General features: G+C 42.1%; 1 protein-coding gene across 1 annotated transcript; it reads right to left on the bottom strand.

Moving 5' to 3' along the window:
- Nucleotides 1-3,227: 3,227 nt before the first annotated feature.
- LOC103811111 (AP-3 complex subunit mu-1) lies at nucleotides 3,228-13,848 on the bottom strand. The gene is made up of 8 exons (XM_009084062.1): nucleotides 13,571-13,848; nucleotides 12,678-12,849; nucleotides 10,266-10,403; nucleotides 8,370-8,455; nucleotides 7,869-8,002; nucleotides 6,994-7,201; nucleotides 5,523-5,667; nucleotides 3,228-4,270 (listed from the first exon to the last, which is right to left on the bottom strand). The coding sequence occupies exons 1-8, from the start codon at nucleotides 13,841-13,843 to the stop codon at nucleotides 4,170-4,172; spliced, it is 1,257 nt and encodes a 418-aa protein (XP_009082310.1). The 5' UTR covers nucleotides 13,844-13,848; the 3' UTR covers nucleotides 3,228-4,169.
- Between the last annotated feature and the right edge of the window lie 3,500 nt (nucleotides 13,849-17,348).

The following is a 17,348-nucleotide window of genomic DNA, read 5'->3' as shown; positions in this document are numbered from 1 at the left end:
ATATTTATATATATGCATATGCATTCATTTAATTGCTCCATAGTCTCTTTCGGCATTTGACCAAAAGGAAAACTATTGTTTGAGAATGAGTTTCTACACTTGCAAGGAACACTTGCAGACTCCTGCCCTGATCAGCGCTGACCTCATAATAGCCTCTTAATTTGCTGAAAATTGTTGCATGATCAAACCACCTTGAATAGAAGTGTCCTTGTGGAAAAACTGCTCAGTCTTGACAGCTCAAAGGAAGAGACACAGCACAGTCAGCTGTCCTTTACCTGTCTGCAACAGTTATTCTACTCCTGGACTTTGTCCCCTCCACCCCCTTCATTGCACTGTTATCTAAAAAGGGAAGTTAAACTGATGATAATACATCTGCCTCAAACCAACCTCAGCAAGAGAAGGCACAGGTTTGTTCTGATTTGCTCCTTGTGTCTGGGTGTTATGAAATATGTGGTACTTAGGATCTTTCCTTAGTGTTCTCTTCCTGCAGTTATGTGCAACAGGAAGAGGAAGGAAGGAGTGCCAGAGCCTTAACCTGGATGTCTTGCATTTGGTTGGTTTCTATCAGATCTTTAACATAATTTTAATGTAGTAATTTCTATTTAATAGTAAATAACACTGAATAAGTAGGGATTATTTTTAAGGGATTTTCTAAATAGTCTTCCTGTATTGCTTTTCAATGCTCCTCACATCCCCCAGCCCCAATCCAGGCTTCTCCATGAGATGTTTTTTATTTTAGCATCACTGTTTAGTTGCTTGACTGATATTAATGCAATATTACTAATGCCTTTAATACATAATTGTTTATGCCAAAGATCACTCTTTGTTTATTGAGGAATGTTTGCAGGAGAGTTATGAATCATGGTTGCCTTTGATATTCTTCCAGAATGTTTGCTCTAAGTTCTTGAACTGTTTTGTAGAAGCAGAGATCCTTGTCCACCTTATGCAATTACTGCGTTCTTGAACACTATTGGTCGTCAGACCCCAAGTGCAGCAAAAATTTGAACAAGACCATGAATGTCACTTAGAAATGTTTTACCACTATAAAACTTTGTTTATAAACCAAAATGTATTGTATAGTCTAATGTTTTCAACCTTTCATTGGTTCTGTTAAAACAATAAAAATACATTTGTACAAATGTCAGTTTGAGTGTTAATACTAACGGAGCAGTGGGTAATGCTGCAGAAAGCTAAAGCAGCAGAAATACTAAAGCAAAGAACAGTTGTTTCTACATGTTCTGAACAAAAAAAAGTGCAAAGTTCTCAAACAGGAGGAAATTAAACCAAGTTTTTTTCTGTCCTTTGTGCCTGTCAAACTAGAAATTAAAGAAATTCCTGGAAGCTGTGGTCAGGGGGAGAAAACAGAAGTTTTTCCAGAGGCCTGGAGTCATCTGTTCTGTTAGCCCCAAACAACGTTCTGAAAACTTGAAATGGGGTTTGCCTGATCCTGTCAGGGATCCCTGCTAAGGGAAGAACTGCTATTCTGCCCAGCATTTTGTTAATCTGCTTTGCAGACTGAATGCAAGGGCAGTTAGCATGGAACCACTGTCCTATTTCCTTCAGTCCTTCACTGTAAGAAGCTCTTACACTTTTTCTCGCTAAAAATTTCTAACGGCACACACTGTGTTCTGACTTTGTGGAACCAATGCTTGTTGGTGCTGTAGGACCAAGTGTAGTCCCACAGGGCCAGAAGGCACCTGTGATTTAGTAATAATAGGTAAAACTCAGAGTTTTGTAGTGTCACACAGTTCTCCCCATATCTGAGAGAAGATGAGAACCTGAAAGACAACCACCTTTGTCAGCACTGCCAGAGCTGGACACCTAGAGAAGGGGACGCCCAAAACTTGGCAGCGTAATTCCTCACTAATGACATCTTCTCATTCCTTAAGCTATTCATACAGGTGCTGGTGTGATTTTTATTTTAACAAGAGGACATGAACACAATCCTCCTGCAGAGTCTGCAGCTGAGTGCCCTGATTTTGGAGACATGGCTGCAGCTGGCACACCTAGAGCAAAAGGTGTCAGCCTCACACAGCAGACACCATTTCCTTGATGGAACACATCTCCATGCCCAGGGTGGTTTCCTACCAGGTGAGTGCAATTCTTGTTGACCGTGAGTTCTGGTGAACTGGGCAGTATGGATCAAAGCTTTCCCACAGACAGCAGGACTGTGTGTGCTGCCCTGGTGCCTGAGTTACAGGCTGGAGGGCAGTGCTGGTGTCAAGGCTCACCACTTCTGGTATCAGGTTATGTTCTGTACCAGTAAAGGTGTCAGTTGTGAAAGCAGATGGTGCAGTGTTTCCAGACTGCTGATGCAGAGAGCAGTTCCAGTTATTCATACTTCAGCTTGGGATGTTATCAGTTACCTCTGCAGACATGATTTCTTGTACAATTCCAGTAAATGAAGGATGTCATTTGCTGGAACATGGAGTGGAAATGTAGGATGTGTAATGAATTGATGGATGTTTCTCCAGTTGAAAAAGGCAGACTAGAAGGTTGGTGGCTTTTAAGGACAGTGTTGTGTTTACACAAATGCAAGGCTTTCTTATTATAGGTGCTAGTTCTTCATAGTGCTGTTTCATCTACTGTAATTTCAGAAGTTCAAAATGGTTGTTTTTGGCAAAGTTTACCCTAGTGATATTACCAAAGTTACCAAGAGATGATACATGCTTATTTCTTTTGTTACTGACTTGCTGCCAGGGTTCAGATGGGTTTCCCCTCCTCTTTTCAGGGGGGAAATGTTTTGTCCCAGTATTTGAAATTTTGACTACTGAATGACATTAGCTCCTACTCTTCATCTGAAGCAAAGTTAGCACCTATTCATCAATTTGCAAGCCAGATAGGTTAGGGAAACAAAGGGGTTCCAGTATCCCACCCTTCTTTAATTCTGAACTCAGCCCACCATGTCCTGACCAAATGCATGGTTTGGAGCCTGATGGGCACTGTGGAGACACCACACTGGTGTATAAGGAGAAGTTCAGTCAGCTTTGCATCCTGATTGCTGAGTCTTTGAAATGTCATAAGCTGTTCTCCATTTAAAGAAGATGAAAAGGACCTTACCTGCTGTGCTCCTAACTGACTTTTATAAACTCTAAGTAGCTGCACAGGGATCAAGTTCAGTAAAGACGTCACAAATAGTTATTGTTTAATTGTGTATCAGATGCTTCCTGCCCAAGAGCATCGTGAATTGTTTACAAGAGTGTGAACACTTCACAAGATGAGACATATTTGCAGTAGAGTTCCCTTTATTTCATAACATTAAAGCACACAACCATTAAATACACTTGACACTTCTATTGTGCTATCTAAAAAGCTACGCTCCAAGGTACACACGGCACAAATCTGGTGGCATCCACTTCAAACAAGTGGAACTTCTAAATCAAAGCAAAGGCTTCACATAAAAAATAGATCTTACTCTCTGCAACTGTATTCTTAAAAAAAATGATGGGGATGATGAGATTGAATGGAAAGAAAGTGGATTACCGAAGCAACAATCACCTCCCAGATTTAATGCAGGATGTTATTTTTATCAGCTCATCTGCAGATGGCAGAAGTGAAAGCTGATTAAGGCAAATGCTTCTTAAGAAAGGCGATTTCTTGTAAACAACACAGGAATTATTATTTACTTCATCAGAAGCTTCTCAGGAGTGACACTTGCTATGTCCCAGGCCCCTGGGGGACCTCAGCCCCTCTCGCTGCTGCTATTTCTGAAGGGATTACATGGTGCTTTGTGGAATGCCAGCTTGCAGCTGGCTGGGACAGTAACTCAGCTTTCTTTGCAGGCGGCTGCAGCAGCAAAACATGCCACCAGAAGACTCTTCCAGTGGCCTGTCTGGCCTTCATAATGTGCTTGGCCTCTGGGCTTTGGTATCTGACTGGCAGTGTAGTGTTTGTGACGTTTCGTGGATTGCCTATATCAAACTACTCACCAGCACAACAAGTCAGTAAAAAAAGAGTGAAAGTGTATTAGAAAAAAAGTACCTTATTTTAAAGCCATATTAAGAAAAACTAAGCTATGCTTTCATTTTAAGAGCTGCTGTGCACAAATGCTTTGATCCCAAACTAATCGGTGTCTATTAATTAATTGGCACCTAATTAATAGCAACATAAGTCACTAAGCAGTCAAGTTTTATTTAAGGGGAATTTCCTCTTAGAAGTAGAGCATCTTCTCATGTCCTGACTTGGAATTTTCCTGCTTTTGTAATGTACTTGACACCTTTAAAAGGCTTGTATTTCTCACCATACATGTCTAGGCGATTCACTTTCAGTCCTGAAAAAGACAAAGACAAGTACTAAGTTAAAAGCAGAATGCTAGGAACCACATCAGTCTGCTCCAAAGCCTGTCTTGAGTCACATTAGGATTGGTTAGGAAGCTAATTCTCCTTTCTTTCACAAGTTCATTTGGTTTGAAACAGCAGAAGAGACCATTCTTGTCACCTCATCATAGCTGTTGCCCTGGTAGGGCAACAACTTGTTTCTGTTCTACTCCATGAGCCAACATCCTCCTTCCAGAGATGAACTACTGAACAAACAAGTCTATCTTCCACAGCTCCTGCACTCATTTCCGATCATGAAGATGAAGAAAGGACAAGTTTCAGAATTCTTTTCACTCCAAGTTGTAGTGGCAAGGACTAGCAAACCCTCTGCTGTTAACTCTGGAAGGGCAGTAGTTGTTAATTAGCTACACCTGCAGGGTGTCCCCTGCTTTCTTGCCATTATCTTTGGCATTCAGCCACTAGATCAGCTGTTTTGCTGGATTCAAACTAGTTTAAGAGCAAACTGCAGGACTGTGTTCTTACACAAGAACTGTTATTCACTCGTGATAGTCTAGGAAGTGAAAGGAGCATAGCCTGGTACCTGTCCAGAAAAGTGATACATGTACTACCACAAACTCTCATCCACTGCCTTCAGCCATCCTCCTCTTCTCCAAATGTGAGTCTTCACACTGTTAGCCTGAATCCTGCAAAACTTGCTTGCAGAAACATTCTATTCATGGACAGCTCACATGATTTAAGTGTTTGCAGACTGAGGCCTTGTTTGTTTTAAATTTACTTGTGCACTTACCCCATTCTGATTTTACTTGCAGATTGTTTCAAAGATGAAAAACTAACCAGCTCCAGAAGGAAAGAATAAAAAGGGCATTCTTTAAAATTAATGGAGTTTTATGACCACTAGAAAGGGCTTTAGTGGTACAGGGCTAAAGTAAGTCAAGAGCAGCACACTAAATCATCACCCATCAATCTCCACTGAAAGGATACATTTGCATGTTTAATGCACCAGTCAACAAAGTCCATTCTTCTGTACACTTCTCACAGCCTTTCCTGAGCAAAACAATTGGGGATTCACAATTCCCAGCAATGAGAGTCTCCCAGCAAGGGTAACTGTCAGGTTTGGCTAAATCAGACTTCACTGTTTTAGACCATGCTGACTTCAGATCAGCATCTCTAAATCGGTTTCACACTTCATTTCCTACTGCTACTCATTCTACCAGCACCGATTTCATGTAACACCCACACACTCACCTGAAATTGCAAGCTGTTGTATCTTAAACTGGATGTTTAAACTTGGATTCTCCTCTGGCTTGGGGGCTCCAGACTGCAGGTTCACTATGCCCTTCAGGTTTGGTAGCTTTTGAGGGGTAATTTTGCCCACGTCCCACGCTAACACCTTGTCAGGAAGGAGAGAACAGTAGCAGTAGCTTTCTAGGAAACAACCTATGAGGTCAAGATCATGTCCAGCTTTTAGTCTGCAGGCTGGGCACAGAAAGTAGCCTGGTATCCCTGAGAATGGTCCCACTGGCTGTGAGATGGTGTGGTTAGGGCTCCTGCAGGTATTGGGGTCTTTTTTTCCCAGGCTTTCTTTTGCCCTGTCAGTGTTCCTTACTGGGTCTGTGCACTGAGTACATCTTATTCCCTAGCAACAGTGCTTGATCCTGATGTCAGTTTGGCTCAGCTGGAGCTGTGAAGCTAGGGGAGTAACCAGCACAAAGGTCAGAGGAACTTAAACATGAGAATGAGGACGGCAGGAGCAAGGCACTTGGCCAAAGGAGATGTCTAACCTGAAGTAGCTTTCTTAAGGGTCACTTGTTTACCATTGATTCTTACACTCTGGACAAGATATGTGGACCCAAGTGGGGCCTTTATGCACACACACAAGGTGGTTTGTTTGTTCTTACCATAAACTGAAAACTGGGAAATGCAAAAAACCCTCAGTTCTCCCTAATTCCACAAGCTTTTGCATCCCAAATTCTTGATAAAAACACAGTATAATTTATTTCTGCAGAGAGGAAGGCAGACTGTTTGCTGGGGTTTTTCTTTTAAAAAGATCAAGGTCTATTGTTTTAGAAACAAAAAGTTACTTGGAAAGCTTTCACTTACAATTCTAACCAATTGCTGACTGAGATATTCCAAGGGTGAATACTCAGAGCAGGGTGTTAGAGCCAGCAGAATGGTTTGGCTCCGACTGCATTTCAGCAAAATGGCTCCTGGGTACTAAAAGGCTTCAGGAGCTTTAAGGAATTTAAGTCTCAAACCCCAACTCAGAGGCAAGAAAGCAGGAGCCACATTTTTTTTCAGATACTTTGTCTTCAGGCAGATCTTTTGGAAGATGTTTTTTTCTCATCTCCTGCTCCCTGTTTTTCTGGCTACTTACTGTATGGCTACTGCCTTTTCTCCAGACAAGTGTTTTCACGAACAGAGATTGCAAAATACATCATAGCTGAAACTACCAGCAAAATACTGCTGCATCCACTGAAGAAAAATACTAGGGGAATGAAAGAGCATGGAGAAAGAGAGGAAGGGAAAGAAAAAGATACTGACAAAGCCAGAAATCACAACTGGTGTGTATCTAAGTTTGAAAAAGTAAATTTTTAATTCATAAACATATGCTGAACAGAAAGTTTTCTGCTACGTGTGGAACTCTCCTCCAGTGCTCTACGAGATGGATGACTTGTTCAATGCCATCTTCAATATTAAAATAAATAAAAAGACTTACCTTAGTAACTGGGTCAAATGTATAGCTGCCTTGTGTAGCAGTGAGGTTCATATTAAGTACAGCCTTTGGCATGTGAACTGTCATGATAACTCCTTCTACTGTTTTCCCCATATTCTGTTTTGGTCCAATGGTAACATCAAATCTTCCTGAAGAACTATTTTCCTTAAAACTGATGATGTGTTTCACATATACAGGAATTGCCACCAAGCTGAAAAGATAAGACAGTAGCTGAATGTATCCTGGCTACTTCTCTGCTTGAGAAAATAAAGCTTTCTCATCAATAGTTCTTGTGTTTCTGGCAGGTATTCAAGTTAGAATTAGTTTGTTTCAAAAGTGATACTCTGCTCTTCAACATCACTGCAGAAGTGATTTACTAACAGAGAATCACATGCAAAAATGTGCTTTACTTTCTTACAAATAACTTGTCCTAATCTCTTTTCCTTCATCTGCTTATTTTTTTTAAGTAATCTCACTGAGCCAAATCTCAAAGAGCCAACCATCAAATCAGACTTAGTTTGCAAATATCTGTGGGTTAGACCTTTTTGCTTTATTCTTTTTATTGAAGCTTAGTGTCCTCTATGTACACAGACTTACCCACAAAGCATCTAGCACCAACGATTACTAGGAACAAATAGCCCTGTATTAGTCATGTGTGATTTATCCCACTGAAAAATGATTGCTGAGTATCCACAGCTAACTTAAAAAGAGTTTTTTTGTTTTGGTGGGGACAGAGCAACATATGAGATAAAACGTGAGCACAAGCATTTTAGCAACAATACCAATTCCCCCCTTAACAAGGAGAAGTCTGCAGTTACTCAGGTGGAAAGCAGATGATGGTGTATCTGGAGAATCAGTGTGTCTAAATGGAAACATACTTCTGAGAACTGACACGGTAGGAGATCAGCCTGAAATTGCCATCGGGAGGAATAAAGGAAAGGACTCTCTCGGACTCCCAGCGCTTGAACCGAATGCACGGATGGAAGCTGACATCGTCCAGCAGCCGTGGGTTCTGCAAGCAGTGGCAAAATGGTAAGTGAAATCTCATCAAGTATCAGCAGTTTGAATTAGCTACTGAACTCTACACAACTCCTATTTCTTAGACTCCAAGCACCTTTCCTAGCTGTTACCGGAGACATGTTACTGGGCTAGATGGATTTCTGATCTGACCTGGAACAGCAGCTCCTGTGAGTGTATTTTTAGGTACAGACAAAAGCCATTCCAACTGCTGAGCAATGCAGCTTCTACAACATAATGCAAAACTTGTTATTTTCATGTGTGTAATGCATGAAGTAGTGATTGATTGTGCTCTTAAACACTGATCATTAAGAAAAATAAATCCCGGACAATTATGATTCAGAAATATAGGCTGAATTTACCATGAAAGACAGAGAAAGATCTGGCATTCCAGAGAGCTTAATACACGAATCAATAACACCTTGGATTTCTGCGAAGACTGTGGAACCTGCAGAGGAAAAAAAGCCCAGACACTTAACATTACTGTGAAGGGCCTAACAGACAGGGTGAAGTGCAGCTGGAGGGCACAGATGACATTTGCACAACACTCAAAACATGCCAAGCCCAGATAGGAAAGGTCATTCCAGTTACCTGTGTCCTGGGCAGCTTGCTAAAATACATGAGCCAGAGCAAACAGCTTGTCCCAAAGCAGCTAATTATACTTGTGCCAGCTGTTACACAGGACTTGTACTGGATGTGCTTGAACTGGTTGCCAGCAATAAGCAAATAAGGATTTCAGAATCCGCAAGCTCTGAGTCTTCTTTTCTTTCGTCCCTGTCCCTGGTCTCCAGAAAACTAGTGAGTTGTGTAGTGGTGCATGGAAGTTGAAGCACATTGAAACAGTGAATGTCAAAATGCATCAGATTTGTGCTATAAAGCTCCAGCTAGCCTTGGCTTGCACAAACAAGGCTTGTTTAACAGTGGGATTACATATTCATCTTGATGTTAAATAAATCTACAGCAAAAAACCCCAACCCCCAAAGCAAGAATACCAAGCATCTTACCCAGGAAATGCTCATTTCCTTAAACACCCTATAAGGACAGAAAGGCATAAGAAGGACTCTTGACTAATTAATTAGCCCCCCAAGCAAAGGTAATTTTAGAAGATATGTAGCAACTACTGCTCATTTAGTCAAGGGGAAGGAGAAACAGTAGTTTTATACTTTGTCTGAAAAGAAGGGATCCTGTTTCAGGTTAAAGCAGTTAACCATATCCCTATGAAACAAGATAACACCCCTATTGTAGGGGAGCAACCTTATCTACTTCTCAGTCCTAGTGAAGGTTAGTGAAGGTTGCTAGTCCCCAAGGGATCTGAGCAGAAAAGAGTATCTATGGCTACTGCAGCAGATCCTCATTAGGAAATGTAAATGCTCACTGGACACTGATGCGGCTTGAAATACATACAGAAATACACCATAGTGTTGATTGTAGCTCCTCAGACTAAGCACTCACACTACTCTTGGGAATCCTAATGAGCCAGGAGAGTAACAGCCATTGGAGTGTTCTGACTGTGAGTGCCCCTGTCTTTTCGAGGTGGTGAGAGTAAGAGCTGCACAATAGCTATTTTATGACTATCCAGTTCCATGGTGCCCAAAGCATCTGTTGAAGTGGTATACGGAACCAAACCAACATTGACTACTGCTACAACAGCAGTACTGAATGAAGAAATCATTTGCTCCCTGTGCCACACCACCACGAAATGGTGTCCTGCAGTCTTCAGCATTGCTAACTGATGGCCCCAACAATGAACAGAAAATCCACAGCACTGCAGTTTTCTTTTTGCATCCGTTTTTCTACTTCTCGGCACACAAGTTATCAGGTTCCTCCTCAAAGTTAAGTCTCAGATTAAAGACTTTTGTATTTGAAGATAATGCTTCATTTACAGACAAGGAGTATTATTATACTTCATAGTATCTGGCTCCAGTTTATATATAAGGAAAACAATACTGTCCAGCTAATTTGTACCAAGTTTATCTTGCTATCAGAAAGCTAATGAAAGTTTTTGTCTTGTTCATTTGAGGGTTTACAGGGACTAGAGTAAATTGTTGGCAGGAACAATGGAAGATAATTTTCTTTTTTCAATTTATATCTCTTATGAGATAATCAATACACAAACAGAAAACATCTAAGTACAGAGTATTTCTTGTGGATGTTCTTGAAGCAGCCCAGAGCACAGGTTGGACTGTATTCTCTCTAAACATCAGCAGCAACATGTAAACACATTCAACAAAGAAAAATGAGTTTGCAAGGCATCTTACCTGATTTGTCTATAATTGCATCAATTTCTTCAACAACATCAAAATAGGCTTCATTGTTGGTGTATTTTACCCCTGCTCTGCGCCAAGGAATGTTGGACAACTGTCCGGTGGGAAGTGTGTCTCCCACATTACTACTGCCTTAGAAAGGAAAAGGAACTCAAAATCAGTAATTAATTACAAGAATGTTTCAGCTGCTAAAATTAAGAATCAAAGCAAGGTTTGCCCCCAAGAACTGCAGACTAGAACCTGGACCAATAAAATGTTATTTGTGAGGTGATGTGAATGCACTTTAACCATGTGGCCAGGCTTAACTGGACTCAACTCCAGGTTTTCAGCACAGCAAAATACAAGGCTCGAGTCAGCAGGAGGTCTGAGTGGGAGTAGATGTGGGGCTAGATACTGTGAAGGACTTTATCACAATTCCAGACAGGACAGCTCCTTGTGAGTGTCTTAAGCCTGCTTCCCCCTTCTCCTAAGAGTTTTAGCTGGCTGCCTTCAGGGCTGATTTACAGCCAGGAGGCGTTAGGAAGACAGCCATGTAGGAAGCCTTAAGGAAGGCTCCCACACTCTGCTTGGGAGTGCCTGTCAGCCTGGGGCTCACCCTTGGTACACATCTGAGCTACCCTGCAGCAACATGACTGCCACGTCTACACCTGACCATGCGCCAAATTTATCCAGACCCTGGCCAGAGACTTGACCTGTCCCATTCTGATGGACTTTCCTGGCAATCACCGAGCTATGACCTGATATCATCTGATCCTGTCCCTGACCTGTTGGCTCAACCTCTGGGCTCTTTACCAGTAATGCCACTGCCCCTGGGCTCCTGGTTCTCAGTACCACCCAGCATGAGAAAAGGGCTTCCTGAGCTACCTAGTTATAAAGTAAACTGATGATGCTTTGAAAAGGAAAAAAAATAAACCTTATCACTTCTGAGGCTTAGGTGACTGATCCCAGAATCCCAATACAGCAGAAACAGCTCCCTCTGCTAGAGGCAGGTCTCAGGACAGGGCCACAGCTCATGCTTGCTTGTGCCCTTCAGCTCGATGAACATGGTAGTGTGTCCTGCCATGTGAGAGTTTCACTGAGAAGCTGGCAGTCAGCAGGTATCATTTCTACACAACCTGCAGGGTAGGCTCTCTCCTAGCAGGCAGAAAACAGAAGTTTCCATTCTTTGGAGCTAATAAAAGAACTCACACACACAAAACCCCCTTCCTAAAGTCCATCCCTGTATGTGCTATAACACATAGGGGAGAAGTTGCAACCATTTCCTCACTCCCACTGCACCTCTGAAGGTAGCAGTTGCCCTGTCTGTTGCTCAGCAGCCTTGCAGGGTGCAGCAGTGCTACTCTGGCTGGGCTGCCAGGCCAGGTACATACGAGAGCCCTCAGGCTGCTGTTGACAGTGACAAGTTGCAGACTGCCTTGGGCAGGCACTCTAGGCTCCTAGGGAATTCTAATAAGGCTTTAGATAAAACAAGAGGATTTGATGCTGCAACCCTTGGCTTCAGGAGTCTTAATACTCCTTACAGTGGGTCATCTAGTCCACGAATGTCACATTTTTCATAAGTGTAACTGCTATCATCCAAACCCACATTTAAAAAAAACCTCTACTAAAGCCCCAAATAACAGAAATTAAATTTGATGAGAGTTACACTCACAGACTAAACCATACCTGCCACCTAGAAGACCAGCTCCTCCGAGCACAACCTGTGTGGCCCTGTGGCCCAGATACTGCCCTTCTCTAACACAATGTACAGACAAACATCTCCCATGTCTCTGACCCCACGTGACACCTCATGGCACACCTCCCTTGCACCCGCTTGCCAGACAAGCAGATTCCACTGGCTCAGCTGACAGACATTTGGCTCTGTCACTGCAAGACAGACCCACTTACAACTGCCTGAAATCAGCTCCAAATTCGAATCCATGAATCTATATGCTGACTGAAGGTGGGGGCAGGGAGGAGGCTGAGGACAGGCTGTTTGCTTCCCTTCATGCTATCTGCTCCCAGCCAGCAAAGATTTATTAGGTATCTATTATATACCTTTCTGTAATGATTTCTTCTAAAATGCTTAACCTTCTCCAATGCCCCTCAGTTATTCAAGGCTTGGGGCTAGCTCTGTACCAATCCCAGAGCACCTGTCTCCAATATGTCCTGACTGTACTGAGAACTGCTGTTCCTGAAAGACTTCAGCAGCTGTGCCTGGACCAGACAGTGTCACTGGGGATAGCAAAGGGGCCAGGCATAAACTGCAAATAAGGAGGGAGTTTTATTCAACTCCTATTTATGAGAAGTGTCAGGACAGTGGCCTCACCTGACAGATTCACAGCAATACAGTATTTTTAGCTATGAGGAATGATGAGGCTTTTTTTTCAAACAGCCATCACTGCTGAGAAGCATTTATTCTCATACCTGTGATGGAGTTGACCACAGAGCGCAAAATTGTGGGAGGCTTAATCAGCTCCTTCAGTATGTTAGATTCTGTTGCCAGTGGAAAGCCATTGTCTAGCATTTCTTCTAGAAGTTCATACACAATTACTACATTGTCCTTAATTGCAGTCTCAGAACATTCGCCGAAGTAATCCTAAACAAATCAGAGATTACAAAGGAGAGGATTTTTATTCCTGGTAAAATGCTTTGCAAAAGTAAGTTTGTTTGTTTTTCTTACAGAAACCCTCCAATATATGAAGGCATTTTAGTGCCTAAACTGACAGCTATTTCTATAGCCTGATGGCATCATATGCTAAGGTTACATCTAACAATCTAATTGGAAATAATGACAGCATGAACAGTGAAAGTCATGTAATCTGTTTACTAGCATATATGTCCCAAAGGTCCTTCCACTTGTGAACATTCACACATCTTTGGGTAGAAGACTCTTGTAAAATAAAGAAACTATCTTCTGGCAATGCTCAGTCTTCACAGAGGTCCCTTTATTTACAGTATTTGTGAAACTGGCTGAGAAGTAACTCATGCTTCCTCCCTGCAGAGTGCAGGCTGCCTGACTGCATGCTCCTTCTTCCCATCTACATAACAGGAACAGCACAAAAGCTTACAGAAGGGAGACAGAATTTACAAAGTGGGACTTGGGTTTTAGTGCCTGTGCACTGGTAACTATAAAATCAAGCGAATACACAAAATACACCTTTTTTTTCCCTTTCTACTCTATAAACCTGTGCTTGACTTAAAAACCTCAGAGGGGGAAAGTCACTGCCAGGAGGGTTTATTACCTTTCTTTAAAAGAAGTTTATACAAAAAATCCCTTGGAATTATTTTAATTTTAACATTATTTAATGGTGACAGACCTGGAAAGTGTCTGCTACTCGGTGCAGAAATTCAATTACAAAGAGTGGTGGCACTTCTGTCTGTATGACAGACACAAAGAAGATTTTATCCCGGTAGATGCTGATGAGGTAGTGATGTGGAGTTGAGATGACAGGAGGCACATTCTCAACATCGATTGCCTTCTCCTGAGCTTCAAAGAAATAATCGCACACAGACTGGCTCACAACACTCTTCCAGTGCTTCTCCAAGAATATATCACCAGAACAGTTTATAAGAAACAGGCTGTGGATCATTTTCTGTTGGAAACACATTCAAAGAAGTTAAAATAAACAAGAGGATATGCGATTTGACTTTGTTTCTTCTCCCAGATTCCCTTTCTTACAATGGTTATTCTTTGCAAACACGCACTGTAGATTTAGGAGACAGATTTGCTCTGCTGCTTTTCTTTAAATTGCACTTTCTTTATTTAGAAGAATGTTCCAGCAAAAAATATTTCCCAGTGGATTAAGCTGTTAACATGTAAGCAAGAAGCAAGCACCCTTGATTTCCACTTTCATCTCTATTTGGTATTTACAATCTATTTCTTAAAGACAAGCTGAGTCTCGTGAACTGGCACTCCCTTAAACGTGTCTGCTGACTTGTAGGTAAAGCTGCCTATGGCAGAGGAGTTTGTGTGACATTTACACATGGAACCAAGAACTGGCCTATCTTAAAGATATAGCTCTCTAGCTTGTCAGCTTTCAGCTCCAGAACTAGCAAAGTGGTTTTTATTTGCTGGCTGATTAGCCCTTTACTTATGATCTATGCCAAGCTGCACTTGGATAAAGGGTCGGAATTCACTAAAAGTACACAAAACTAGGGGTTTAAATCTGATTTGATGAATAAAATTGCCTCAGATGTGCTTGGCACATATGAAATGTGTTTTCATAAAATGTTTTTCACTTAAAGACTCACTCATGAAAAAAGGGAGTATGAACTGCAGATAAAGAATGTAACTTTTTGCTTATATCTCTAAACATTTACAAATAGCATGTCTCAGCCACTGATCCTTCATTTTATTCAGAGGACAACAAGCTTATCTGCTTCTTCTTTAAGAACAAATTCCCAGTCTATTTCTCAACTTTCAGTGAGATAGTAAGTGAACTGAGTTGTTGACACAAATGAAGAGAACAGACTCTTTTCTTCACATCTACTGAAGAGACAAATGCTAGCAGACTTCAGTTTATCTCTTCAGCCTTTACATGAGACAGATACAATGCTCTGGCTGACCTGCAACATAATGATGCTCTGACAGAAATAAGTTCCAAGTTTAAACTCGGGCTTGGAAAACAAACTAAACTGTAACCCAAGCACTGCCTTCCCAAGGTGAAGTTAACCTGGTACTTACATCATGCATAAATTCACTCTGTAACTGAAGAAGCTGCCAGTGGCTATTCATCCCTTTTGCCTTTCAGGTATTGATTTGAGCAGGTCTGTGGCTCTGCAATTACCTGCATTAGGAAAGTGGTCCAGCTATAACTGACCCAATAAAAGGAGTTTCTGGCCAGATCAGCTTCCTAATGCAAGATACCACATTGCCAGAGATTGAGTGCTACAGCTGGCACAGGGCAGGTGGAGGAAATGGGCAACGATAGCAATGGAGATAGTGAAGTTTATTTAGTCTTTGGAGGAACTCAAACATGACTGGAAATAGACCAAATAGTTACTGGGCATCCACACCTTGAAACAGGAAGATCATCATCAACTCTGCATGTCCAAGAGAAGCCAAACACATCTACCAAAAACCTATCACAGTTTCATTAATCTTACGATGTTTGGCCGAGATCATGTCAGAAAATGCAGATAGAATTTCATCCTTCACTAATGTTAACCCTGGCACTAATGTGCAGATGGCATGGGAGCATCTAGATGTAAATGGCCCATTCCCACAGAGATTTTAAGGAGTCCAAATACTGTATGACTAAGCCTCATTCCGAAATATTGGAATAAGCACTTAGCTCCATCCAGATTGAGCTCGTGTTGCTGGGTCTGAATCTAAACTGTCCAAAGTACTAGACTGACCTCCCAACATGCTTGTAGCAATGAAAAATGGTCTGGCCCTGAAGATTTTGACAAAACAAAAATATGTCTCCCAAAGCTCACAAGAGACAGTGAAAAAGGACAGCTAAACAAGGTCACATGTTATTTCCCTCCACCTAAGTCAGCAGATGTGGGAAAGGAGCCAAGATCCAGCTTTTCAAATTCTAAACTCCAGCTGCTCCTTCACATGCATTACAGCAACGTGCTCATCTTCACTGGGGCCTGCCGGACCTACCTCCTGCAAGGAGCACACTCCCTTTGGTGGCAGACACAAAAAGACCAATAGTCAAAATGTGGACAGAAAAATCCAGCTAAGACAACAGAGTATATAAGAAGAAGTTCTCTTAGAAACTGTAACTGCCAATTTGATTAAGAGTGGGAAAGGAAACAAAGCTAAAAAGTGTTATTGCATGTTTCTCCTGTCTCCTTCCTGGACCAAATTAATCTCTAATTTAGTTTCTTAAAAACCAGACAATTTTAACACTGTGAGCACAACATTTTTATAAAGGAGCCTTGACACAATTGCTTTCATCCAGTTCAACTAAACATGTTCTGAATTTAGACAGCATTGAACATTAAACCCCTCCAAAATCTCCTGGACAGTCGCACAACGGCGGCAAGTATAATTAACCACTGAATGTCAGTATTGTTCCACACCAGGCAGCCCAAACAGATGAAGGTGATCAGCTACAAAGCTTAGAATAGATCTCTGTACATTTCAATATGGATACAATGGCGTATCTGTTAACAAATATAAACCCCAATTCCAAGGAAATGCACACAAAGCTGCATCACAGAGTTCCAGTCCAAGCAGCACTGATAAGACTCCCTTTCCAGAGGAGCTGCTCTGATTCCAGAGGCCTGCTCTGGAAGAGCTGTGCAGGACTGCAGGCAGCTTCCCATGATACTCTGACTGAGTGCATCATCCACATGTGACAGGGTGTTTTGAAGCCCCAGTAGCTGTCCTGCTGTTAACATTCATACAGATTCCATTGATCAGAAACGACTGCATTTAGCACAATATACTTTTAACAAGCACAGCTGTGCAGCAGCCAACATCGTCACAGCAAGCTCCTGGTGCACCGAACAGCTGTGTTAGCAGGGGACCTTCTGCTGCTCTAAGCTCCACTCAGGATATTAGAGCACAACTGGATATGCAATCAAGGGAGGGTGTGGGTAGCCACACAGGGTGACAGTGTTGGGCCACTGCCCGTGTTTACTCACCCACCTCGAGCTGGCTGGGTATGGCTGTGTTCACATGAGTGCTTGCGTGGCCCCATGGGGAACTGCAGCAGCAAACTGATCCAGAGGACCTTGCTTGGCAGAGAACAGCTTTGCAGTATCTGTGGAAACTGAGCAGTAAAATCCCACCTACTGCCTACTCTATCTTCTGGGTAGGAAGAGAGAGATTACAGGATTTCCCATGATATATAATTATTCTGCTGCTAGTGTTAAGAGTTCCCTTCAAATCCCCTCACATACTCCTTTCCTCCTTCACCAGTTTTAGCAGTATGCTAACTTGCTGCTAAAATGAAGTGCTCTGAAAAACTGAAGCTGTCTCCTTGCAGCCCAGGTCCAGAGCAGGCAGCCCCAGAGGCACAAGTCCTGCCCCATCAGTCAAGGGGCATCAGCTGGTGCACTTCCCAGTGCTGACTCTAACAAAGGAGCTCTTATAGCAGTGGGGACATCAGTCTGTTATACACAGGACAAAGTAATTTG

The sequence above is a fragment of the Acanthisitta chloris genome, unplaced genomic scaffold (assembly GCF_000695815.1).
Source record: "Acanthisitta chloris isolate BGI_N310 unplaced genomic scaffold, ASM69581v1 scaffold24491, whole genome shotgun sequence".
NCBI lineage: Eukaryota > Metazoa > Chordata > Aves > Passeriformes > Acanthisittidae > Acanthisitta > Acanthisitta chloris.
This window is presented reverse-complemented; position numbering and strand designations above follow the sequence as displayed.

Coding starts and splice junctions, on each gene's coding strand:
- LOC103811111 (XM_009084062.1), bottom strand. CDS start 13,843: ATGATCCACAGCCTGTTTCTTATAAACTGTTCTGGTGATATATTCTTG. Junction 10,404..12,677: donor TGTGGTCAACTCCATCACAG/GTATGAGAATAA, acceptor TTCCTTTCTAAG/GCAGTAGTAATGTGGGAGAC. Junction 7,202..7,868: donor TACCGTGTCAGTTCTCAGAA/GTATGTTTCCAT, acceptor TTATCTTTTCAG/CTTGGTGGCAATTCCTGTAT.